Here is a 24,674-nt window from a genome sequence, read left to right on the forward strand (position 1 = left end):
TTTTATGGCCACTCAGAGTTCTGTACGGCTGTCAGCGGAAGCCACAGACACGCGGCTAAGTTCCAGGGGTTAATAGGAAATGCACAGTTGTCTCTGACAGTCTCATTCAGGAGGATTATCACTTTTTGTTTCAGTTTTTATCGCCTGTGGCCCATATTTACAATCGGAGAAAGCAGCTGTTTGAGGAGGAAAAGCCCCATCCCATCTGACACTAGAGCTGTGACCGAAGCAGAAAAGAAGGGAAGCGGAGGCGCAGATGAGGCTGATGTGGAGCCGGAGGGGGTTCGCACATGCACCACTTCGGGGTAAATAGAAAGAGACAAGAGCTTTTTCTTGTTGTGGCTCATCAGCAGACTGGCGCCGAGCGGCTCTTTAACAAACTCAATCCAACTTAATGACGAGCTGGGCGCACTGAGGAGGCTGAGCAGAGCGGAGTGCACGGACCGGAGCACAGGAGGCTGGTGCCCCCCCACCCCCACCCCCTACGTGGCTCCAGGAGTCCCGCACTGTCCTTGGTTTGACAAAATACAACCTGTCGGAGATTACACGCCAGCTCGGCCTGACCTCTGTTCTCAGACTGAACAGTAAATCATCTCATCGCTGCGACTGTTTGATGTGGAAACGATAAGCCACCAAAGAGCCTCCAAACAGCAGACAAACAGCAGATAAAATAAATAAATAAATAAATACAATTCTATTGTGATTAAAAATAAAATCCAGAAACTTTATTTGCAGCCAAACAAGAAGGAAGAGTTTGTATTGAAGTGAACACTCACCACTTTCCTTCTCCCTGTTTTTTCTCTCAAAATTCATTCATCATCATTCATCTGGTTTCCTCTTTTTTTTTCCTCCATGCAGCATCTGGGTTTGTCTTTTCCAGCCTTGTCTCTTTTTTTTTTACGCCTCTGCTGCCGCTGCGGCTGCGGCTGCTGCTGCCGCCGCCTTCCCGTCAGCTCGATCAGGAAAAGGCGCAGATAAACGGCTCCCGCCTGGGGACGCCTGGCTGTTTGACACTGAAGTCAGTGTGCGCAGCTAACACAGCCTGCACTAGTCTGAGGCAAATCCAGCCTAAGCGTCAAAACAGCCGATAACATGGAATAATTACAAGTATGTTATTATAGAGAGCGACCGAGAGAGAGAGAGAGGAGCGGCTCTGGGAGAGTACATCTGTCCGGAACGCAGAGCGTGAAGTGCCGGCCGTGGATTTACTGTTGGGAGTTGTTCTAAAACACAAACAAGTCGAGCTGTTCCTGTGTATTAAGGTGAGTATTAAGACAGTGAGTCTGTCTGTGGACAGGTTCTCCGGAGGCGACATTGGAAAAACGCAAGCCGAGAGAGGTGATGCCTCCACCGGCCAGGAACTGAGGGCTGACCCGGTGTTTGGCTTGGAAATGGGGGTGGGATTTGCCGATCTTTCCTGTCATTGGTTAATATTTTATTCTGTTGACATGTTTTCTTACTGCTAATGCTTCCGACACCTTCTTGTCCCCCCCTCCTCTCCCAGAGTCTGGCCGGAGCTGTCAGAACCACGCCTATAGGGGCCCACAATTGGTCCAGAAAGCGTAAAATCAGCAATCAAAGGGGCTTGGTTCATTAGTGTTGGGGATGGAGGCAGGAAGGACATGTGAGATAGTCACAGATCTGCAGTGAACGGGGCCACATCTCTGTAGTCAGTGTGGGATGACTGAGGCGCACAAACGGCTTGTTTCTCTGAGGGGCACACTGCGCAGCCGGGCTTCGCCTTCCCAGCGCCGTTTCTGCTGAAGGAGTCGGCGGAGGAACCAAAGGAAAAGCACATCAGCACCCACTCTGGGCGGCTTTCTTCTGCTGATAACGCCTTGTGTGTTGGACGAGGCGCCGAACGCGTCTGAGCCGCTTCACACACAGTCAGTGCGGGCGAAGCGCGGACCTACGCCGGCTCTAGTTGGGGGGAAATACCACTAAAATATCCATTATTTCACTTCTGTTTTTGTGGATGCACCGATGAGAGATCCAGTTTTTACAGGGACTGCAATGGCTTATCACCCTTTCCACGCACACCGGCCGACCGACTTCCCCATGTCCGCCTTCCTAGCGGCCGCGCAGCCTTCCTTCTTCCCGGCGCTCAGCCTGCCTCCCGGGGCGCTCACTAAACCCATTCCCGACCACGGCCTGGCCGGGGCGGCGGAGGCTGGGCTCCACCCGGCCCTCAGCCACCATCAGGCGGCTCATCTCCGCAGTATTAAAAGTCTGGAACCGGAGGAAGAAGTGGACGACGATCCAAAAGTTACACTGGAAGCCAAGGATCTGTGGGACCAGTTTCATAAACTCGGCACGGAGATGGTTATTACCAAGTCCGGAAGGTAAGATTACGCAGAGGTTCAGTCCCTCTCACGGGTGGACCGACAAGATTCTATTTTTTATTAAAATCGCCAACAGTATTTGGGTATATTTACACAGAATGAGCTACAGATGGCAAGTTTGGAGCCAGTAAAAGCCATGTTTTCACGTTATTAAATGGCAGCCTGCGCGTCAGGCCTTAGCCAGTCGGTATTTATTTTCACAGTGATTATTAGTCTGTTACAAGAACAAATATACAGTTAAAATACAGTAAATACATATAATCAGGAAGGAATTCCACAGGCATGTATAGAACTTATATTACTGCGTATAAATTAATTTCTTCGCCGTATTTTTTGTTTAAATTTGGGAGTTATTTACCAGCCTCAGTAACTCAATAAATCACATGGTATTTATGGTATATTTCCCGTCTGACCAAAGTAGGTATTTAGAATATTTTGGGGGAAATGTAGCCTGAGCTTTAATCAGCTTTTATCTCCTAAACTGCATTGTTTGGAGGCAGCAGAGCTTCTGGGTTTTATAAACAGGCTGTCACTTCAAAAAGCAGGGACTCGAAGTGCTGTGGTCATAAATATACTGGCCAGCTTTGGAGAGTTAGACTGGGACAACACAGGCGGACACACACACACACACACACACACACACACACACACACACACACACACACACACACACACACACACACACACATACACACATACACTATGGTTTTGCTGCTGTCGCGTAATTGCGTGCAGCACTACAGAATAATGTCTGACAATTACAATATTTCCACTTGCCAGAACGCAGTGTTTTACGCGCAGACGTCCGCGTCGCCCTCAGAGCCTCTTTGGTCACATTTGTTCTCGTCTTGCTGGATAATCTGATGTTCTGTTTGGGTTGAATCACGGTGTGTTGACTCCCTGTGTGCTTGTCTTTGCAGGAGGATGTTTCCTCCGTTCAAAGTGCGAATAAACGGGCTCGATAAAAAAGCCAAATACATCCTGCTGATGGACATCGTGGCGGCGGACGACTGCCGCTATAAGTTCCACAACTCCCGCTGGATGGTGGCGGGTAAGGCCGACCCGGAGATGCCCAAGAGGATGTATATCCACCCAGACAGCCCGGCCACCGGCGAGCAGTGGATGGCCAAGCCTGTTGCTTTCCATAAACTCAAGCTGACCAACAACATCTCAGACAAACACGGATTTGTGAGTGTTTTCCCCCTCTTGTTTCTTTTCGCCTGAGCAGAGACATTTTTAGTATTTACATGCTGAGGTGTTTGCTGTCGGAGAGCACTGGGCAGGCTGTTTTTTAGGTGTTGCCATGTTTTTATGATATGAATATTTAATGAAGCATTTGGTGAAACTGGGTCATTGTAACAGCAAAAGAAAAAAGGCCAATATTAGAACCTACAGCAAGAAAATATGAAGGATATTAAAAGTTGAACTTTTGAGACGAATATGAAGGTTTAGAATTTGAGTGCGCGACAAAAATATTCCTGTCAGCTGGAACAGACGCATCAGTAAATGATGTCGCTTTATGTATTTACGGTCAAAGCTGTTGACACTTTGTCGCCACTTGACTTCCCACCGCTGTCGACATACGCACATCTTATGTTTCCTTGCAGCTCTCTCCAGTATTATCAGCCTGAGCCTGAACAGGCTCGTCGTGCATTTTCTTTCCACTTGTGTCCAAATATTTCAGCCTTAGGCCCAGATCTGTCAGGCAGCAGCAGGGCCTGAACTGACGACTACTTTGATTTCTCTACATTTATTTATTTATTTATTTATTTTTATTTTTATTTTGGAGAGAAAATAAAATGAAACGTCATATATAGGCTATAAGCTGTATGTTTACAAGGCTTGGGGATTAAGTGCAGTATCATGAAATCGGGTCAGAGAGAAATGAGCTTGAATGGACAAGCGGTATCCTGTAACCTGTAACCCAATAGTATAGTATAGTATAGTATAGTATAGTATAGTATAGGTTTAATATAAGTTTGTGTTAATATTCCTCTCATTTTGAGCATCTGCACTATTATTTTCCTGTGAAATATTTTTGCATGATGACTGAAAAATAATCGGCTTAGCAGTAAATGATAAATGTCTCATAAAGTCCATGTGACAGACAGGCGGAGTGCGATTCTCAAGCACATCCGGCTGGAAACAAATTCAGTATTTACATGTCTGTCTAAATAATTTGCAATCGGCATCAGACGGCACTTTATTTATAGCACGTCTTGTGTATAAACGACACATTTAAATCGTGTTCCTTGAATGTTAGAATTCTACCTGTAGTGTTTGGTGATTGTGTGTTTGAGTCTGGGTTTGTGGACAGTATTTGCAGATATGCGCAGCTGAAGTGCGCATGGTGCTCAGTGTGTGCAGACACAGCCTCGGGCCTCACCACTTCTCTAAGTGTCTATATTTACATGTATGAAAGAGGGGATGTTTGGAACTTTTGTCTCGATACAAACCGGATAAAATCAGATTTTCTCCGTTTTTGCTGGGGTTATAAAGCGTCATGGCGACATGTGTGGCCTGGTCAGGTTTTTCCCTTTGCCCTGCAGTAATTACAGACAAGTCTGTTCCCTCAGTAATTATAAAAGCATCAATAACAACGCGCTGCATGAGCCATGTCAACATCAGTGTTTTAATGTAAAAAACAAAACAAAACAAAACAAAAAAACACCCAAAATGAGACGCAAAATGGCGTGATATTCATTCTAGAGGTGTGTATTTGTGTGTGTTTTGGAGCAGACTATCCTGAACTCCATGCACAAGTACCAGCCCAGGTTCCACATAGTCCGGGCCAATGACATCCTGAAGCTCCCCTACAGCACCTTCAGGACCTACGTGTTCCCGGAGACCGAGTTCGTGGCTGTCACAGCGTACCAGAACGACAAGGTGAGTCCCTGTTCACACTCAGCCAACGGCCTCTAATATGGCTGCTTATATTTTGCATATTAAATGTCCTCCGTGCCACCCCACCCCCACCACCCCTGAAGACATAATCTGATTTTGTAGGTCGCCTAATTTCCCTACAGAGGACTCCGACGTCCCACTTGGCTTTTAGTTTGCTGTGTTGGTTGTGGACTTGTGGGTGGAACAGACATTTCTGAGTTTACGTTGACATTTACAAAGTGTTTTGCAGTGTGTGTGTGTTATCAGCTATTCATGGGCTTTGACTGAACTATCACAGAAGTGAATAAATTGGGCGTAGAAATCCTGGGAAGTGTTTTTGAGATCCGCATCAGCAGTTTCTTTCAATTTGTTTGCAATGTTGGCTTCTTATAAATGTCTATATCTGGGTCCTTTTGGAGGATGTTATATGAAGAGTTTTCTTCTTAAAATCTGCATTTTTGCTTTGGTCTGTGTATGCGCTGTGGCCTCATTCTGGGCTCATTCGCTGCTTCTTTATCCTCCTCTGGAGCTAATTGGAGTTTGTGTCCAGGGGCTTGTGACGGCTTGTGCGTGCGTGTGTGTGTGCGTGTGTGCGCGCGCATGGGGAGGGGGGTATTGTTGTAAAAGTTTATGACCACCATCGATTAGAAGGCATTTAAAGGCTGGTCAGCCGGCAGCCATAGTGGACAGATGCTGCAGAACACTCTCTCTACTCAAACGCTAAAGCCCTGAAGCGGCATGTTGAAGGGCCACTGAGGGCCTCCAGGAGCCCCGGATCCGCACACAGGCCCGTGTAGGCCACGTATACGGAGCCACACCGCGATCAGGACGGATCGAGAAGCAGCAGTGATCCAAACCGCACTATTAATAATTGATATGAGAGTCATCTGTTCAAGTATTGCTCCCTCTGCCTTTTTTCCAGGGAACGGAGGCTTGTGTGGCCCCATAGAGTAATATTTCGTGGCACAATTTCCCTCCAGGGGCCTATGAGAATAACGCCCATCATTACGCTTTTATTAATAATGCAAATCCAAGGCCTACCGTGGCTCCGGTCCAACACACTGGTTTCTGCGTGTGTTAATCCAAACACATTGTTTTTCCAAATAAGGACAAGATAAGGACAAAAGGATCGGAATAAGAACAGGCTGCGTTATGTTTTGGCTTATTTATAAATTTGTATATCCTAGTTTTATTTTTACCTAAAACAGTGTTTTTATGTTTGTGGACAGATAACGCAGCTGAAGATTGACAACAACCCTTTTGCCAAAGGATTCAGAGACACGGGAAACGGAAGGAGGGAAAAAAGGTAACAAAAAATGTGTGTGTGTGTGTGTGTGTGTGTGTGTGTCCACTATATTTTACTATGTATGATCATAATCCTATTATTATTATTATTATTATTATTATTATTATTATTATTATTATTATTATTATTACAGGAAACAGCTGACCATGCCGTCGCTGCGGATGTATGAGGACCAGTGCAAGGCGGACCGGGACGGTGTGGACTCGGACGCCTCGTCCAGTGAGCCCCCAACGGGCAGAGACACCGTCCACTCCCCGCTGGGAGCCAGCAGCAGCCCGCTGAGGTTCAGCAGACCCAGTCGAGGTGAAAAACAATAATATTATTGTGTTCTGGTTTTTATTCTTGGGCCCATATGAGTCGGAATCACATCTAATGGTAGTGTTTGTTTGACAAAAGCATAAAGGATTAATTCTGGCTTGAAGTCCCCCCTTAGGTATTAATAATAATTAATAAATTAGAATTAAAATTATTTTACAGCAGCAAAATACTTTAAAATAGGTAAAATATTTTTTTTTGCAGGTCGATGATGAAATAAATCCAAAATTAGGTCTATAACTGATTTTCATAATAAATAAATTTTAAAAAACTAGTGAATTTACCTGGAAAAATATGTTAAATTTTAATAATTAAAAAAGTGTTAAAGTTAGGAACTAAAATTATTTATAATAACTATTAGCCTATTATTTGTGTAGCCTATTTTCAGTTATACTTGGTAAAATGGCACCTGTCAACCAATAAACACAACCACCTGTTCCAGAGGCTACAAGCTTCATTTTCCAAAACTGACTGGAGGATTTGAGTATATGAACATATTTGCATCAGCAGTATATTTTCATGGTAAAATTAACAATTTGCGAGTAAAGTCATTCATTAAATTGGGGATGGGGTGTGTGAATGTAAAGGAAAAAATGCTGATTTTAAGTCTTATATGGATAATTTTTTCAAAAATGTTTTCATACATTTTATTTATATGCTATTGAATTTATTACTATTAGAAATGCTATTATTAGCCTATGTTTGGCTTTAATGTGATCTGTTGTTAATTAAAATTCTTGGGCTGGCCTGATTTGTTTGCATAGGTAAAAGCTTTTCACAGTTCAAATAAACAACATGAAAGCCACTGCGTGTTTCTGTTAATAATGAAATGCATTTAAAATGGTGGCCACATGTTCCTGCTCTGAGTGAACATGAAAAGTACATGTTGTATACTTCAGACTCTACATGTGTCTGTGTGTTGTTCTGACGCCTGGGTTTCCTGTGTCACAGATGAGAAAACATGCACTGACAGTGAGCAGGAGCTGGAGCAACACGATGAGCGCTGCACCGGCTCCAACAGCCCCGGAGCCGAACCCGAGTCCCCCTACAGCTCCAGGTGCGAGGAGCGTGTGCGGGACAGGCCGAGCGCGGAGAAGAAGGACGACTCCATATTCAGTATAAGGAACCTGGAGAAGGACAAAGCAGAGAACAGGCACAGGAAGGACACCCCAGACGCACTGACTAAGGACTCAGAGGCCGGGGGCATCAGCGCCACTAAGGACGCCTTCTCTCCTCTGGTGGTCCAGACCGACAGCCCCTCGCACTTCAGCCCCAGCCACTTACAAAGCCTGGCCCTGTCCGGCCTGCACAGTCAGCAGTTCTTTAGCCCTCTGAACACCGGATCGCCGCTGTTGTTTCACCCGGGCCAGTTTGCCATGGCCCCAGGAGCCTTTTCCGCCATGGGCATGGGCCATCTACTGGCCTCTGTATCTGGAGCAAGCGGGTTGGAAAATGGCAGCATCTCCAGCCAGAGCACAGGAGGGACCCCCAGCCCCTTCCCCTTCCACCTGTCCCAGCACATGCTCGCCTCTCAGGTAAGAATCCGGCCTCAAAGTTTCCTCTGCACCTGTAGACCCGCAGTGACGTCACAGAGCGGAGCAGAAAACGAACCTGCGCGCACGAGAACTAGATCCTTTAGAGCTCAGAAGAATGATTATCAGTGAGGAGACATTCCAAACATGGAAGAGGGGCAGTGAAAGCGTTTTCTATTCAGTCAGGAAGGACTCTTTTAGAGTGAAAATGGCTTTTTCAACAGCATGTGGGCCAAGACAGGCAGCAGCACAGTTACCGAAGTGTGGGCAGTTGCAGCCATGTGCACATGCACACACAAACCTCCTACCATTTACAGAACTATAAAACTAAAAGCAAACAGCTGCATTCACATGCACCCGCCTCTGAGTCTGCAGATCAATGTGGAAGTCATGTCCAGGTTTTAAGAACTGATAAACCGCACAAAAACAAAAAAAGGATTTCTTTTGTTTTATGTTAACATCAATAAATCTGCTCTAAATCATCTGGAGGAGCTGCTCCAGTTGGTTGCTGATGTGTTGGGAAAATTCTGGCTCATTTGATTATTTGACCATTGGAGCTGATGTTTACAGTCTTTCTTCTCTCTTCTTCCAGGGCATCCCCATGCCTCCGTTCGGGGGTCTTTTCCCGTACCCCTACACCTACATGGCAGCGGCTGCAGCGGCCGCCTCCGCCTCCGCCCTCCCGGCCACCAGCACCTCCAGCCCGCTCTCCAGGAACCCCTTCCTGGGCTCGTCCCGGCCCCGGCTCCGCTTCAACCCCTACCAGCTCCCGGTGTCTCTGCCTCAGAGCTCCAGCCTGCTGTCCCTCAACCCGGTGTCTGAATTATCCAAACCGGGCAGCAGGGAGACCAGCCCGGCCCCGGAGCACCACAGCAACCATAAGATAGGAGGAGGGGGAGGAGGGGGGGGGGGAGGAGGAGGAGGTTCAAGCGGGAGAGCCGGATCTCCCAAAACCTCCATGAAGGACTCAGTGAACGAGCTGCAGAGCATCCAGAGACTGGTGAGTGGACTGGAGGGCCAGAGGGAGCCCTCCCCAACTGCAGACTCACCCAAGTGATGCAGACTGTGTGGGGGAATACTTGGCTTGAAAACCAGAGGACTACAGTGCATATGTCCTGTACAGCACATTACAGAGACTGGGATGAGGTGTGGACCGATATGGGTCGGTGAAGGCCTGGGACCGATATGTTTTGGAACAAAGCTGCAGACAGACAAGAGCTAGTCCCTATAATTAAATTGAATTTGTTTGTTTTTTTTAATTTCCAAGAATTGAGGGTTCGAATGAGCACCAATTTGGACCATCCTGGTACAACGAAACCGTCCTTGAACAATGGGACACTGCATTTATAAATTTCTTCATTGGTAAAATGAAGAAATCCAGATTCAAAAATTAACAATTAGCCAAATAAATACATAAAATAAGCAGTTATATAAACAAACAAGAGTATTAAGCATTAGAATGTGTTAATTATAAGAGAAATCCCAGCATTTCCGTTCACTGAGCAGTTCCACTACAGAGATCTGTCTTTGTCACATGCACAGTCAGAAGTGGACCACACTAGGCCAGGATCGGCCCCAATATCGGTCTAACCTCCGCTGAGAGGCTGCAGCTCCGCAGAATGAGCGGCGCACAGTGGAAACTCCAAAGTGTGTGTCTGTGTGCGTGTGTGTGTATGCGTGTGCGTGCGTGCGTGCGTGAATGTGTGCGTATGTTTGGTTAACTTGAAGCATTTGCGCAGCCAGGCCTGGTTTAGACCCCCAGCCTCAACAGGAGCCTGAACAGGTCAGGCAGGTCCAGAGCTGCATCCGAAAGCTTTACTCCAGGCCTGAGTCTTTGAAAAGGGATGGAGAGAGGGTGAAAGAGCCGTCTGCGACAGAAAGAACCGCTTATCATTTCATGCCAGAAAAAAAAATGTTTCTGAACTATTTATGTAATTAAAAATAAAAAAAATTCTGTAAATAAAGCTTAGATCCAAGAATATGCAATTGGTATTAATTTATTCAAGGCTGTATATTAGCGTGTATATATTTCGAATTTAACTCGTTGCTTTTTTTTTTTCTCCTCCTCCTCTTTCCCCTTTTACCCCATTTTACATATACTGTACATGAAGCTATTTAGCGCTTGTTGGTTTGACAAATCTGTGTAAAAGAAGTATCGCTGGGTTTTTTTAGGAGACGTGTGTGCCATGTTTAGCCTGCATCCATCGACAAAATACAGAGGAACAGAGAGCTCCACGTGGATTCAAAACACCTCAGGTTATTTCACTCCAGCCAGGAGACGTTCAGAACTATTCCTCCAAGGGGCGCATCATTCATATCTATTCATAAATATATTTAAAGAAGAAAGTATCTTGTTTATGCTGGTTGTCCGGGTATTTTTTTTTTTTTTGATTGTCTCACAATTTCAATAAAAAATCGTTGTGCTGAAAACTTTTCATTATGATTGTCATTATTATTTAGTTAAAATGTAAGGACAACAAAACCGTAGCCAGTGTGTGTGGACGCAGTCAGCCATAGGCCTGTGCGCCCACACGGCCAACAGACGTGGGGCAGGAGCGCCCTCTGTCGGCCACTAGCGCATGGGCCTGATTGGACATGTGGTTTGTCAAATTTGCTAAGAAAATATTTTGGGGGGTTTATTCACACATGATAAAAAAAAAAAAGATTGGCTATTTAAATGTGATGGTGAAAATTCTGGTCAATAATAGTTGGTGCAGACTTTGCATAAAAGCTCTGGGTAGTCTGCTGATCCACAGCCTCCAAACAAAGCTGGTCGTTAATGTGTGTATGTCAGTGGTGCAGCAGGACCAGCAGTGTGTCTATGAGGGTTTTGTTTGTGTTAAATGGAGGGTTGTCTCATGTCCAGCTCTATTCTGAGCAGGTCCTCACTCAGTCATCGTCAATCAGCATTTCCTTTAGTATTGTGTGACCTGCTGTATTTTTAGAAAGAGTCGAGTAATGTAAGTATTTATAGGAAGAGGCTTCTCTGCAGTGCTTACACACTTCCTCTGCAGCCGGACAACCACTGTAACCCTTTCATGCACAGTGGACAGTTATCCTACAGCTGTTCTCTTGTATATTCATGGGTTTTGTTGTTTTAGTTTAAAATTACCCAACACAGTGGATGCTTATGCACCATCCCATACACTGCAAATCATATCATTCCTGTAACTCTGCTGTTCTTGATGAAGCTGATCCACAGTGACATGTTTAAGTGTAAATCAACTGCTAATTGTCATTAGACTGTAATTTACAGTTTTGTTTTTTGTTGTTTTTTTTTTTTTTACATTTTTTTCTTTTTGCATATTATCTCCATGAAGTGAGTAATAACTCGTATTAGACTATGTTAAAATGTAAGAAAACATCAGATTAGCAGCATTAAAAATATTTTTATTTCATAGTTTAAATACATGTTTCTTTGCTTCAAAAATTAAACATATGGTGTCCAGCTGAGTGGACATTTTTGCAACTGTGAAAAATAGGTTCATAAAAAAAAAAAAAAAAAAAAAAAAAAAAAAAAAGGTCAATCACATTTTTTCCCCCATGCCTAAAGAGGAATTAAAATCTCAAGGTTCTCATAATTCGTGCATGAAAGGGTTAACCATTAGAGGAGAACACACAAGGACGCGGAATCTTGCTTTTATAACCAGAACCTTTAGATTAAAAACTGAAATTATATTAAACTGTAATCACTGGGTATTGTATTCAGGATAATATAGACAGAAAAATAGTGTGTGTGTGTGTGTGTGTGTGTGTGTGTGTGTGTGTGTGTGTGTGTGTGTGTGTGTGTGTGTGTGTGTGTGTGTGTGTGTGTGTGTGTGTGTGTGTGTGTGTGTGTGTGTGTGTGTGTGTGTGCATGAGGCAGCAGCAGCAGCAGCACCGTGTGTCTCGGTTTAAAGGGTTAAGCAGGGGGAGTTTAGGGCAGCAGACAGCCTTTTGTCCGGGACCCGGCGCCTGTCGCCTGCCTGCCGGCCACAGCCTCCACACCGCCCCGCTTCCTAATTAGAGAGCCCCCCGCCTCCTCCTCCTCCTCCACCACCTCCTCCTCTTCTTCATTTTCTTTTCTTTCTGCGGCGATAATCACAAAACTCTCCTTCTATTACGGGCTCCATTGTTGCCCCTCTGTTATCTTCAATTAACAGAGGGAGAGACTCGACCTCGCACTCTGGGAGAAAAAAGTATTTGTCTAAATCAATCAGTCAATGAGTGATCAATAGGCTCCTGTGGAGGCCCCGTGGATCATAACTAATGACTGGTGACGGCGTGGGGTAAAAAGGCCAAGATTATTCACAACTTTGTTCAATGATCAGTGTAGGCCTATGTTGTTGTGGGAGCTTTTGTAGGCCAACAGAAGGACCACTGCTCTGTTTACTCTGAACACATGGGACAAACAGCACCTTTCCTCTGTCCACTGTGTGTGAGAGTGTGTGTCCGACCTTAACAACAACACACACTCCAGCCCACAGCTCTGTGGCTTTATCTGCATGAGCTGAAGAGAGGTTTCAGAGGCTGCTGGATCTGGATCTGGATCTGGATCTGGTCTCCCATCAGTCAGCGTGGCCCACATTAGGCCCTGGGTTCCTCATATGGACAAATTGGTTGTTTATTAACCCTTTGATGCATGAACTATGAGAACCTTAGTCAAGATTTTTTTTTAACTCAGTGTTTTTATTCCTCTTCAGGCATAAAAAAAAACTATGTGATTGAATTTTTTTTTTTTTTAATGAACCTATTTTTTTTTTTATTCAGTTCCAAAAATCTCCACTCAGCTGTGTTTAATTTTTGAAGCAAAGAAACATGAAAGTGTAAGTGATATACTTAGTGAAAACTATGAAATAATTTATTATTTTTTAATGCAGCTAATCTAATGTTTTCTTACAATTTAGTGTACTATAATGCTAGTTATTACTCACTTCATGGAGATAATATGCAAAAAAAAAAAAAACTTTTTGTTCAAGAAAACTGTCAATTACAGTCTAATAACAACTAGAAACTGATTTCCACTCAAACACGTTACTGCAGATCAGGTTAATCTTTGCTACAAAGTCAAAGTTACAGTAGTTGTATGAATTGTAGTGTGTGAGATGATGCATAAGTGTCCTCTGTGTTGGCTGATACGGAACTAAAACAACCAAACACATTCATATATAAGAGAACAGCTGTAGTGAATGCTATGCATGAAAGGGTTAACATGGACACGTTTTACATTCACTCTGTGTGTTGTAAAATAACATACAAAAAAATAAAAAATAACGTAATGTAATTCAGTGTAAAATATTGTTTTCTGAAAGGATGGGGCCTGATATTAAACTGACTGGAACATTTCAATAAATGCAATATTTATTGTATTTGAGCACAGTTTAATAAACATTACTATTCATTGTTCCATTCAGTGTCACTTCAATCTGCTGCTTCACTACATTTTATACTTACAACTTTTTTATAGTTCTAATTCACATGAACATTTAACATCCATACAGTTCTTTTCCTCCACGCTATTTCACTGTTTGCTGCTGTTTTATATATAGTTATAATTAGTTCTCACTATTCATTCTTTATCTCTTGTTTTTATGAGTGTTTGTGTGACTAAAGTATGGATGTGTGCAACTGTTGTACAATGTTTGGTTATAAATAAAAACAGATTTATCATAAAAATCGTGTGATCAGTTAATAGCCTACATATTTTCAGAAATATATAATGAGAGTCTGGTTTCAACCAGCTTTATATGTAAAGTGTCTTGAGGTAAGTTTTGTTTTGATTTGGCACTAGATAAATAAAATTTGATTTTATTTGAAGGATTGTTTGTGATAATGTCTTTTTTATTAGCAGCTGACATTTTAATGTTTCAGTAATAAACAATTTTATCTGCAGAGTTTAAGGACTTTAATGCTTAATGTAGAATTAAAACATCATCAAGTATAAATTCAAAATATTCATTCATTTATTTATTTTAAAATTTTTGTTAAATAAATTTGAAAATAAAAAAAATAAATCCTCTATTACACTGTTGCAATGAACCCAGTCTTCTCTTGGTGTCTTATTAATAATGATATATGATTCTTGCTCAGTCCTGTTGCTCTTGTGTGATTTCTGACTTGCCTTGTAAGATTATTCTTAAAGTGATATGATGTGGAGGGAAAAGGCTGTACCAGGCTCGTATTCTTGTCTGCTACTGCTGATGACCCTTACAACCCTCCTCCTGATCCCTGGTTTGGAGGTTTGAAGGCTCACAGAGCTCATGTATTTTACAGCAGCTACGAGCCAGAGGCCAATGTTTTATAACAGTGATCTTGATTTTCTAGAAAATGTCCCACATTACAGTCTGATTAGCCTCCAAATAAGTCCTAAAATTATAGTTAGATGAGGGATATTTCTGTAAAACACAGGGTGTGAGTTCCCAGTGTCACAGCTCCAGTAAAGTGCTTGTATTTGTGAATGAAGAGTCAGTATCGGTGCTGGGAAACAGAGCAGAAACCTGTCTGCTGTCTACACACTGTGGACTGTTGTACTGCTGCAGCTCTGCAGGCTGTTCTCTGCCGCCGACAGCAGAGCTAGCCTATTGGCTGGTCTGCTCAGGTGCAGCCGTCGCACTGGTCAGAAATGCAGCAGGAAGTATCCAATCACAGGCTGTGGTTCTCCTTCAGGAGGAGGGAGGAAACGCAGCAGCCTCTAAGTTCAGTCCAAGCAGCGCTGCAGTCCAAGCCCACTGCTGCTGGGACACACACAAACACACCCACAGCCACAGTGAGAAAGTCCACAGCGTTTGCTTCCATCACACTTTCAACAATAAAGTGATAAACCTGCATCAAACCAAATCAAATCATATGAACCAACAGTGCAGTAAATGTTCCATAATATGTTGTATATCTATATGATACTGTATATTTAATATATGAAGGACAATACGCAACAATCCACTGTATTGTGTGCTATAATTTAGACAGAGTTTCATGTGTTTTTAAAGCATCTTAAATCACTCCTGAGACATAAATAACTCTATTTATTCATAAGGCTTTTCCACTTGGTTATGAATGTGTTCCAAACATGGAATAGCACGACTGTGTACTCTAAGTTTTCATAAAATATTTTAGATTTCTGCAAACGTATTAACCAGCGCTTCATGAGGTGTTTCAGGCTGTTTCTAAAACTGTTTGGAATGGTCTCCAAAGGACAGAATAGTAAGAATATGCTCTGTGTTCGGAAGAAGAGGTTTTTGCCATGTTTTCATATTTTAATTCGTTTAAGGCAGTTCGGTAACATTTAGAGGCACTTTCACAGTATATTCATTTGGTTTCTACCACTTTTCAGGTGGTGATGAGGTTCTGAAGTGTTTAGATCTCTGCTTAGAAATTCAAATATAAATTTTTCAGGTTGTGTCTAAAACATTTCTGCTGGTCACCAACATCTTCCAGTGGAAGGGTAATATTTGCTCCAAATATAGTCATTTTGGACAGTTTTTCTCAAGCGTTGTGGATGCTTGTTAAGGCATTACTAAGTGTTCCTTGAGATGTCAGGGTGTTTCTATATACTGTATGTCTATATGTGGTCACCAACACTTTTTGGCCACACATAAAGCTATAATATGTGAGCATTTTGAACAGAGCTTCATGTACGTTTTTGTCCATTTGAATAATTCCCTCCACCAGGAGGTATTGTGATCACTTTGCTTTGTGTGTGTGTGTGTGTGTGTGTGTGTTTGTTTGTTTGTTTGCATGTTTGTTTGTTTGTTTGTTTGTTAGCAACTTTAAAGGAAAACTCTTCCACCCATCTTTCCCAAATCTTCCCCACAGATAGGCCTAGGCCCTGGGACCAACCCATTCCATTTTGGTCTCAGTAGGCCAAAGTTCAAGGTCACAGCAAGGTCACAACATCTACAATTTTCCATCTGTCATCACTGAGCAATTTTCCAAAATTCATAAAAAAATTCAAACCTACTCTGATTAGCCTCCAATTTGATCCACCTGTAGTTTAGAACAATATTTTGTAATCTGGATCTAAATTGTCCACATCCACTGTGGAATGTGGACTCTGTGGACATTTACATTTAACACTGAAAATCCCATTTACCACACATTTAAAATTAGAACTCAACAAATATTGATGTGAATTGAATATAATTTGACAGACACATGACTGGTACCAAGCTTGAAACTGTTTAATTTAAACAGAAATAGTCACTCCACACATACACACCGTTTGGGGTGCTTGGTGGAGGTTTGCGTTCTCCAAACACTTGTTTCTAGTGGTTTTGCTGACTTTTCAGGTGGTTGCCAACTGTTGAAGAGTATTACATGCACTAAAAAGGTCTGGTATGTGTTTAGGAAAAATGTAGGCTGATTTTACCACCATTAACCAGTGATTCCTGCATTTCCGGTTGTTTCTAAAGCATTTTCTGTTGGTCTGCATCGTCCTGGTGAAGTAGTAAGAAAATATGGTCATTTTGGACAATTTCACAGATGTCTTTCAAACATTTCGGTGATTCCAGTTCAGTGACCACTTCAGACAGGATGAGCACTGAAGCATTTAATAAATGTTCTTTGAGGTTTATTAATATATTTCAAAGACTTTTTCAAGTGATCATCAATATCGTCCAATATCCACTTATCAAGTATATGCACGATGCTTCCAAAAAATGATATTTAGAACTAATTTTTTTCTATGAATCTGTATGTATGTATGAGTGTTCTGCTGTATTTATTTATATATACATTATACACATGGTGCCCATGAATCAGAGGGGGGGTAGCCTACTCTCACTGAGCCCTCCTGTATGGATTTTTAAAAAATGACCTTATTTTATTTTTCATGTCAGAAAATTGAAGTTTAGTACATGCTGAAAGCATTGTTTAATAACTGCCTTTAAATCATCCGGACTTTGTCGTTGCTGATCCTTAGACCCACAGTGGTGCTTCTGAAATAAGTGAAGACATGCTGTTGTTCCCATTTGTGTGATGAGTGTTTGTGAGTGCTGCTTCCTCCAGCATGCAGGCCCGTCGCCCCCTCCTGGACACCAGCGACGGAGAAAACAAGTCCTCACACTTTCGTCTCAGACCACAAAACTGTTGCATTAAACACAAACCTTTTTTTTGTTCTGCTGATCATCCCACTTTGCATATTATGATACAACTTTTGGAAACCCCCATGACACTAGTGGAGTGGATGTGGGACAGAGACACTACCAGTGGACAAGTACATTTAGACTCAAATTTCGCATGATAAATAAATAAATAAGTAAATAAATAAATAAATAAATAACTTTGATGAAAGAAAACTGTGATGTGTAATATTATAAAGGCTAATATAAAGTTAATGTTATACAATAGTGTATATGATATGTACAGTATACATGTATCAAAGTTATTTTTTCTGGTTTGTTTGGGCGGGGGGGGGGGGGGGGGGGGGGGGGTGGCGGGGGTTCCTCATAAAGTTTGAGATTATCAGAAGTCTAACAATTATTCATTCAATGTGTATTTTTGTGTCTTTTCTTCATCATCACAACAGAAGAGTCTGTTCAGCAGAGTCACAATGTCCCATTAAAAGCCAGTTTTCTACACATAGTGTTCATGAGATATATTAATATGTGGCAGGTGGAGCCTATTTTCAGTCCACCCGCTTCACTGTTAATAAATGTAAATGGAGTTTTGGCGATTTACGAGATGCAGTTTGTTCATCATGTCGTACACACACAGACAGTACCATGTGAAGCCAGTGGTGCCTTTAAACCAGGTGACCACTAGGTGGCACACTTAATCACATTACAAGTTCCAGCTCTATGCCAGTCACAATATGTCATCATTGAGTTATTGCTGATAAAATTAATTCTGAGATTGTATGATCCTAGAAAATAAGAGTTTAAAACCAAATGAATAACTTTAAATCTCACATACCCTGAAAAATGTAAATATTTGTATCATCAGGGAGTGATGATAATGATACTTTAATGTTTAAAAGAAACATATTGACATAAAAGAGCAAAAATAGATAAACTGTATAATTAATGAATGAATAAATTGTGCAACATGCCTAAATACTTGGCTAGCATCAGTAGGAAAACACAGAAAACATGAATTTTAATGGTCTGTCCTCCACTGATATTTTTTTCACCATTATGATGGTGATATAGAATCTTATGCCCTGCAGAACGGTCCAATTAAGACCTCAGATGTTTGGGTTTTTTTTTGTTTTTTTGTTTTTATTTTTTATTTATTAATTTTTTTGGTTCATGCTTAATGGCAGTTTGGCTGGTTAAACTAAGAAAAACAATTCAAGACATTGTATCTAAAATGCATCATATATTGTTGTTCCTTTTTTGAATTAAAAAAAAAAAGACCCCAGATGCTGTGGGAACATAGTCTGTTTTAACTCTGCTTTCATACACACTGAGGCGTTGTAAGTAAAGTCAGGAGACCAAAAGGAGCGGTTTGTCACAACTACTTCCATAAGCTCTGAATACACTGGTTTACAAAGAAAATGCTTCCAGAAAAAAAGTAATGAAATTTTACCACATGAGAGTCACTGATAAAGAAATATCAAGTTAAAAATGCTGGTTGGCTAAAATTTCCAAGACACAGCCTTGGGTCAAAATGTGAAATTCAAGAATTAACGAGAGAATGGGTTTGACTCAAAAGGAATATTTGTCTCAGAGCTACAAGATCTACTTCAAAACACTGTCTGCACATTAGAATACATTCACTTTACAGGTTCAATTTAGTGGAAGATTTATAAAACTATTATATACATGTATATAAACCAATATGTATGTGTAAGAACACTTAATCATATACCTTGAAAACATCAGCAAACCGACACTTTTGTCATTTATTTTCCAATTAATCTTATTAAAATACGTAACATTTAGCACATTTAATCTCTGAAGCAAATCATTTCTAAAAAATTGTAGACCAGTGTTATTTGTGTTAATGGCTACCTGGGAAAAAAAAAAAGTGATAACCGTGTTATATTTACATGAGGTAGAAAAGCCAAACTCTACAGTCATATAATCAAACAATCAAGTCCGTCCATTCAGAGCAGTGGGCTGTCACAGTGCAGCGTCCACAGGGAAACACCACTGACAGGACTACGAACAGGAGATACATGTGTTTCATGAGTGCGTGACATGGGGAAAACAGCTGAACTACACATAGAAAAGAAATGCTGAGCCACTTTAGACAATTAAAACAAGAAACAGAGTTGCCTTAGCATGTCTTTATAATGCACAGGACAGTTTCACACTGATACAAACCACCCTCGAACAGGACAGAGATCATGACAGACTTTTAAAGAACTTTACTGGGAGTGATTGTGTTTATGAGAATGCACAGTGTGTGGATCATAGAGAAACTTTAGCTTTGAAAAGTTTTTAAATGATCATACGTGCATGTTCTCTAGACCACGGGTGTCAAACATGCGTCCCGGGGGTCAAATGTGTCCCCCCCCAAAGGTTCCAATCTGACCCCTGGGATGAATTTACAAAGTGCAAAAATTCCACAGTCCAGGCTGTGGAACTCATTTTAGTTCAGGTTCCACATACAGACCAATCTGATCTAACAGTAGAATAACAAAAAAAACAAAAAACAAACATAGAATGACTGCAGATTTTCTTCTTCAGTTAGATGTGAAAAAAATAATATTACATTATGTCTATAAAACTTCAAATTTTTGTCTTTGTTTTAGTGAAAAAAACAAAACATTAAATTATGAAAATATTTACATTTACAAACTATCCTGAAACAATAAAATGTGAATAACCTGAACAAATACGAACAACCTGAAATGTCTAAGGAAAACTAAACACAATTTGAACTCTTTTCTGACTGTTCCTCAGTGTTTAGTGTCTTTGTGGCAGATACTTCAGGGCAAAAATAGGGCTGACGAGCCACTCCAGAACCCACAAAAACTGAAGTTAAGGTCGTCATCGAGACTGATGGACGGACAATAGTGTCTTTGTAGATCTGATCCATAGTGCACATGTGTAAATGATAAGTTGAGGCATAATATTGTTAAAATTGTACTTATTTTTCTGAAGAAATTTCAGTTTTTTCAAGTTACTCACATCTTTTTTGTTTGGATAGTTTATAAAAGTAAGTATTTTCATAATTTAATGGGGGTTTTTTGCACTAAAACAAAGACAAAAATTTGGAGTTGTCATTATTTATGGGTTATTCTGTTATTATTTCACTGGTTCGAACCACTGGAGATCAAATCAGGCTGAATGTGGAACCTGAAAGAAAATGAGTTTGAGAGCCCTGCTCTAGACTATACTAAAATTTCATATTAGAGGATTTTTACTTTGCAGCTTAAATAGATTTAAATAAATTTCATTTATATAGCAAGCTTCAAAACAGTAGTTCCTACATCACCCAAAGTTAACCTTAAAATCCTTACCAGCACACAAGAAACCTATAACAATAAAAGCATTAGAGCAAAAAACGCATGACTGCATAACTTTATACAAGACAGGAAATTAAATATATGGTTTTTCAGTGTGACTGTGCATTGTTCCATCAGGTTGGTGCAATCATGCATAAAAGCTGAACTCAAACATGGTGGTGGGAATGTGGCGGTGTACGGATGTTCTGCTTATTGTGGAGAGAGACACAGGCCACAGAGGAGTGTGTTCCATAGACCGTCCTCTGTGTGGACGAGGATTCATTTCAGCCTAAACATTCTGTATATCAGAGGTTTGTTTAAAGCCAAAGAGGAGCTGAGCTGCAGGGTTTCCATTCACAAACCTCAAACCCAATAAAGCACCGCAAGAAGGATCGAAAAGGGAAAAGGTAGTGAGAATAAAACAGACTCCAATACTTATTATTATTATTATTATTATTATTATTATTATTATTATTATTAATATATTTTGCTCATTATCAAACCTATTTCCTGGATGTTGCCACTGTATTTTCCTGCCAATCACAGATACATGTACATGTAAATGGACCATAATTTTAACAGATGCTGCTTTTCCACCTTTCCTCAACAGGTCAGAGGCTGGTGTGGTGGAAGTGTCTGTATGAGGAACAAATGTCTGATACTTAACACAAAATCCTGGATGTTGATATCTAAGAACCAGAGTTCACATCCCAATTGTCATACATGTTTTTGTTTGAATGTTAATAAATATGCACATTTTGAGCGCATTGTCTGTATTAACCCATGACAAGCAGCCACTGGCAACCAAAACCATCTACTGACCTAAAATTTTTAATAACTTCTGAGCCATTAAACTTATTAATATGTTAAAATAATTGATGTAAAATGCAGTTTGTCATCTTTTCATGGTCGTCAGATATGACCCATATGGACGTTCAGAGGCTCTGTAGTGAACATGGAAACACTGTCATCTTCTCCAACACTGATTCACCAGTAACACCCATGGAGTTGGATCAATGACAGTGGATGGACACACTTGTTTTTACATTCAGTTATTGAAAAAGTCAATTTTTCTTTAGTTTCCTCTGTTTTTGACATAATTAACTTTGACTTTAAAATGAACTTTTATGAACATCAACATGATCAGTAAATTAAATCTTCGAAAAGACATGATTTTCACCCAAAAAATCAAAATAAACGGCAAAATAGTACAATAAATAGTGATAAATCTCTTAACAAAGGTTACATATGAAGAAAAATTTATTTGGGAAGCGCCACAAAAGTAGCGCTGGGTCTTTATGGGTTAAAGGCATTTAGTATGTGCATGCAATCATGTGCTTATGTGAACTTTGTGTTTTCAGTCTGGTTTTAGATTTACTGAACATCTGTCCATGTCCCCCCCTTTGACCAACCACCTGCCTGCTCCTTCTACTCCATCACCTCTGTGTGATGGTCATCTCACCATCATTCGTGGTTTTTGTGTAAATACTGATAAATAAAATAACTGAATTCATTCATAGATATATTTCATCACACCTTTGTAAAATGTTTCTGTATTAATAATTAATATCTGCACACGCTCATGTGCTGTTTTGGGGTCAGTGTTGTACTAAGTGTTGTTTGTTACATAAGTGTTGGTAGTGCTTCAGACAGTGATGATGAATGAGTATAAAGATTGTTGGAGAAAACCAAGTCCACTGTATATAAATTACTGAACAGGCGTTATCATGGATAGAGGCAAATGAGGCAGGTGGAAAAGGTGTGCATGTTTTAAGTTAACCCTTTCATGCATGAATTATGAGAAACTAAATCAAGATTTTTTTCCTGAGTGTTTTTATTCCTCTTTAGACATGGAAAAAAAAGGCGATTGATTTTTTTATGAACCTATTTTTCATAGAGTTAAAAAAAATGTCCACTCAGCTGGACACCATGCGTTTAATTTTAGAAGCAAAGAAACATGTATTTACTGATACACTGTATGAAAACTATGAAATAAAAACATTTTAATGCCGCTAATCTGATGTTTTCTCACATTTTAACATACCTGCATGAGGATAATATGCAAAAACCCCCACAACTTTTTGCTTAAAAACAAAACTATTACTTGTGTTTTGCTTAAAAACAAAACTCAGAGTGTTAGAGAATATCTCAATGACTTGCACACGTTTTGCATAGGTTGACTGGTCCTGTAAATTACTGTATGTTGTAACCGTATAATGTAACTGTATGTTGTAACTATGTGTTGTGCTGCCTCTTGGCCAGGAGTCCCTTGGAAAAGAGGTTCTTAATCTCAATGGGATTTTCTTCCTGGTTAAATAAAGGTTAAATAAAATAAAATAAAAAATTAATCACAGTCTAATAACAATTAGCAATTTTTTACACTCAAACATGTTAGTGCAGATCAGGGTTATCTAGAACAGTAAAGTTACAGTAATGGTCTGAATGTCAGTGTATGGGATGGTGTATAAGTGTCCACTGTGTCGGCTGATATGGAACTAAAACAACAAAACCCATGAATATACAAGAGAACAGCTGGAGAAGAACTGTCCACTATAGTGACCAGTATGCATGAAAGGGTTAAAGTATCATTTTAGGTTACAATCCATTCACACATTAGAAATAAAGAAGTGATGAATGTTTGAATGATGCAAAGTTAAATCCAGCCTTGGTTCATAAACCCACATCTGTCTGACACTTAACTATATGCAGTTTGTATAATGCTGTCATTTCTCTTATTATTGTGGGTTCATTCTTTACCTTCATAACGTCATGGCCGTGACCACCTGCTGGAGACGACCACCATTCAGCATCTCAAGGCATAAGAAGATGAGCTCCACACCACACACAGCGGTGTCATTTTAAAAACTTTCAGCCAGTTCAAGAAAACTGTTCAACTTTATGGAAAATTAGGACAAACCCAAATGAACACAGACTGATTTGCTGTACGTTATCCTTCGTGTTGCATAGCTGCTTTCTAAAGCTTAATAAATGTGTTGATTTGAAAGTGAAGTGACGCACACCTCAACTGTCTCATGTACAGGTGATATGTGACTATACCATACTGAAGCAGAGTTTTCAGCTTAGTTATAGAAAACATAATTTCCTGGTGTATCTACATAAAATTACACAGAAAAATAAATAAATAAATATAAAACAGTGCTGAGCTACTTTTCACAATGTTTCAGAGCATATATTTTTATTGCAATAAAGAAGATAAATGAGTACTTGTACTTCTGTCAGCCTTTTTGTTCTTATACAAGCATTTATACTTCTACTGCAGAGGTGTCCAACTCATTTTAGATCAGGGGCCACGTTCAGAACATTGTGATCTGAAGTGGGCCGGACCAGGAAAATAATAACAGTGGAAAAAAATGTAATTATATTATGAAAATGTTTACATTTACAAAGTTTCCATAAAAATCTGAATAACATGAACTTCAAATGTATGAAGAAAAATAAGTGCAATTTTAACAATATTAAGCCTCAATTTATCATTTACACATGTGCTTTACAACTTACATTACAATTTCAAATACATTTAGTAATAGGTACAATATTGGTAAAATTGCTCTTCCTTCCCTTAAGACATTTCAGGTTGTTCGTATTTGTTCAGGTTATTCACATTTTTTGCAAAAGGATAGTTTGTAAATGTAAACATTAAACAACAGAAAATTTGAGATTTTCATTATGTATAGGCTATTATGATAGTATTTTACTGGTCTGACCCACTTGAGATTATACTGGTCTGTATGTGGAACCTGGATTGAAATGATTTTGACACCACTGATTGTTAATATTTTCAATGTAATTTTTGCATTTCACAAATTCATCCCATGGGCCAGATTTGACCCTTTTTTGGGCCTGTTCTGGCCCATGGGCCGCATGTTTGACACCTGTGTTCTAGTGGAATACAAGAGGTGTGTGCC

At 40.5% G+C, this 24,674-nt stretch overlaps 1 protein-coding gene across 2 annotated transcripts; it reads left to right on the forward strand.

The window, feature by feature from the left end:
- Positions 1-1,956: 1,956 nt before the first annotated feature.
- Positions 1,957-9,762, forward strand: tbx2b (T-box transcription factor 2b). Of its 2 annotated transcripts, none has more exons than XM_030151646.1 (7): positions 1,957-2,342; positions 3,263-3,530; positions 5,079-5,228; positions 6,455-6,531; positions 6,665-6,834; positions 7,798-8,381; positions 8,971-9,762. In XM_030151646.1, exons 1-7 carry the CDS (start codon positions 1,984-1,986, stop codon positions 9,433-9,435), a joined length of 2,073 nt encoding a protein of 690 aa, XP_030007506.1. In that variant the 5' UTR covers positions 1,957-1,983; the 3' UTR covers positions 9,436-9,762. The 2 variants fall into 2 exon arrangements, with proteins under 2 accessions (XP_030007506.1, XP_030007508.1); XM_030151648.1 differs by having other exon boundaries at positions 5,082-5,228.
- Positions 9,763-24,674: the final 14,912 nt, after the last annotated feature.

This window comes from Sphaeramia orbicularis, chromosome 13 (genome assembly GCF_902148855.1).
Source record: "Sphaeramia orbicularis chromosome 13, fSphaOr1.1, whole genome shotgun sequence".
NCBI classification, from domain to species: domain Eukaryota; kingdom Metazoa; phylum Chordata; class Actinopteri; order Kurtiformes; family Apogonidae; genus Sphaeramia; species Sphaeramia orbicularis.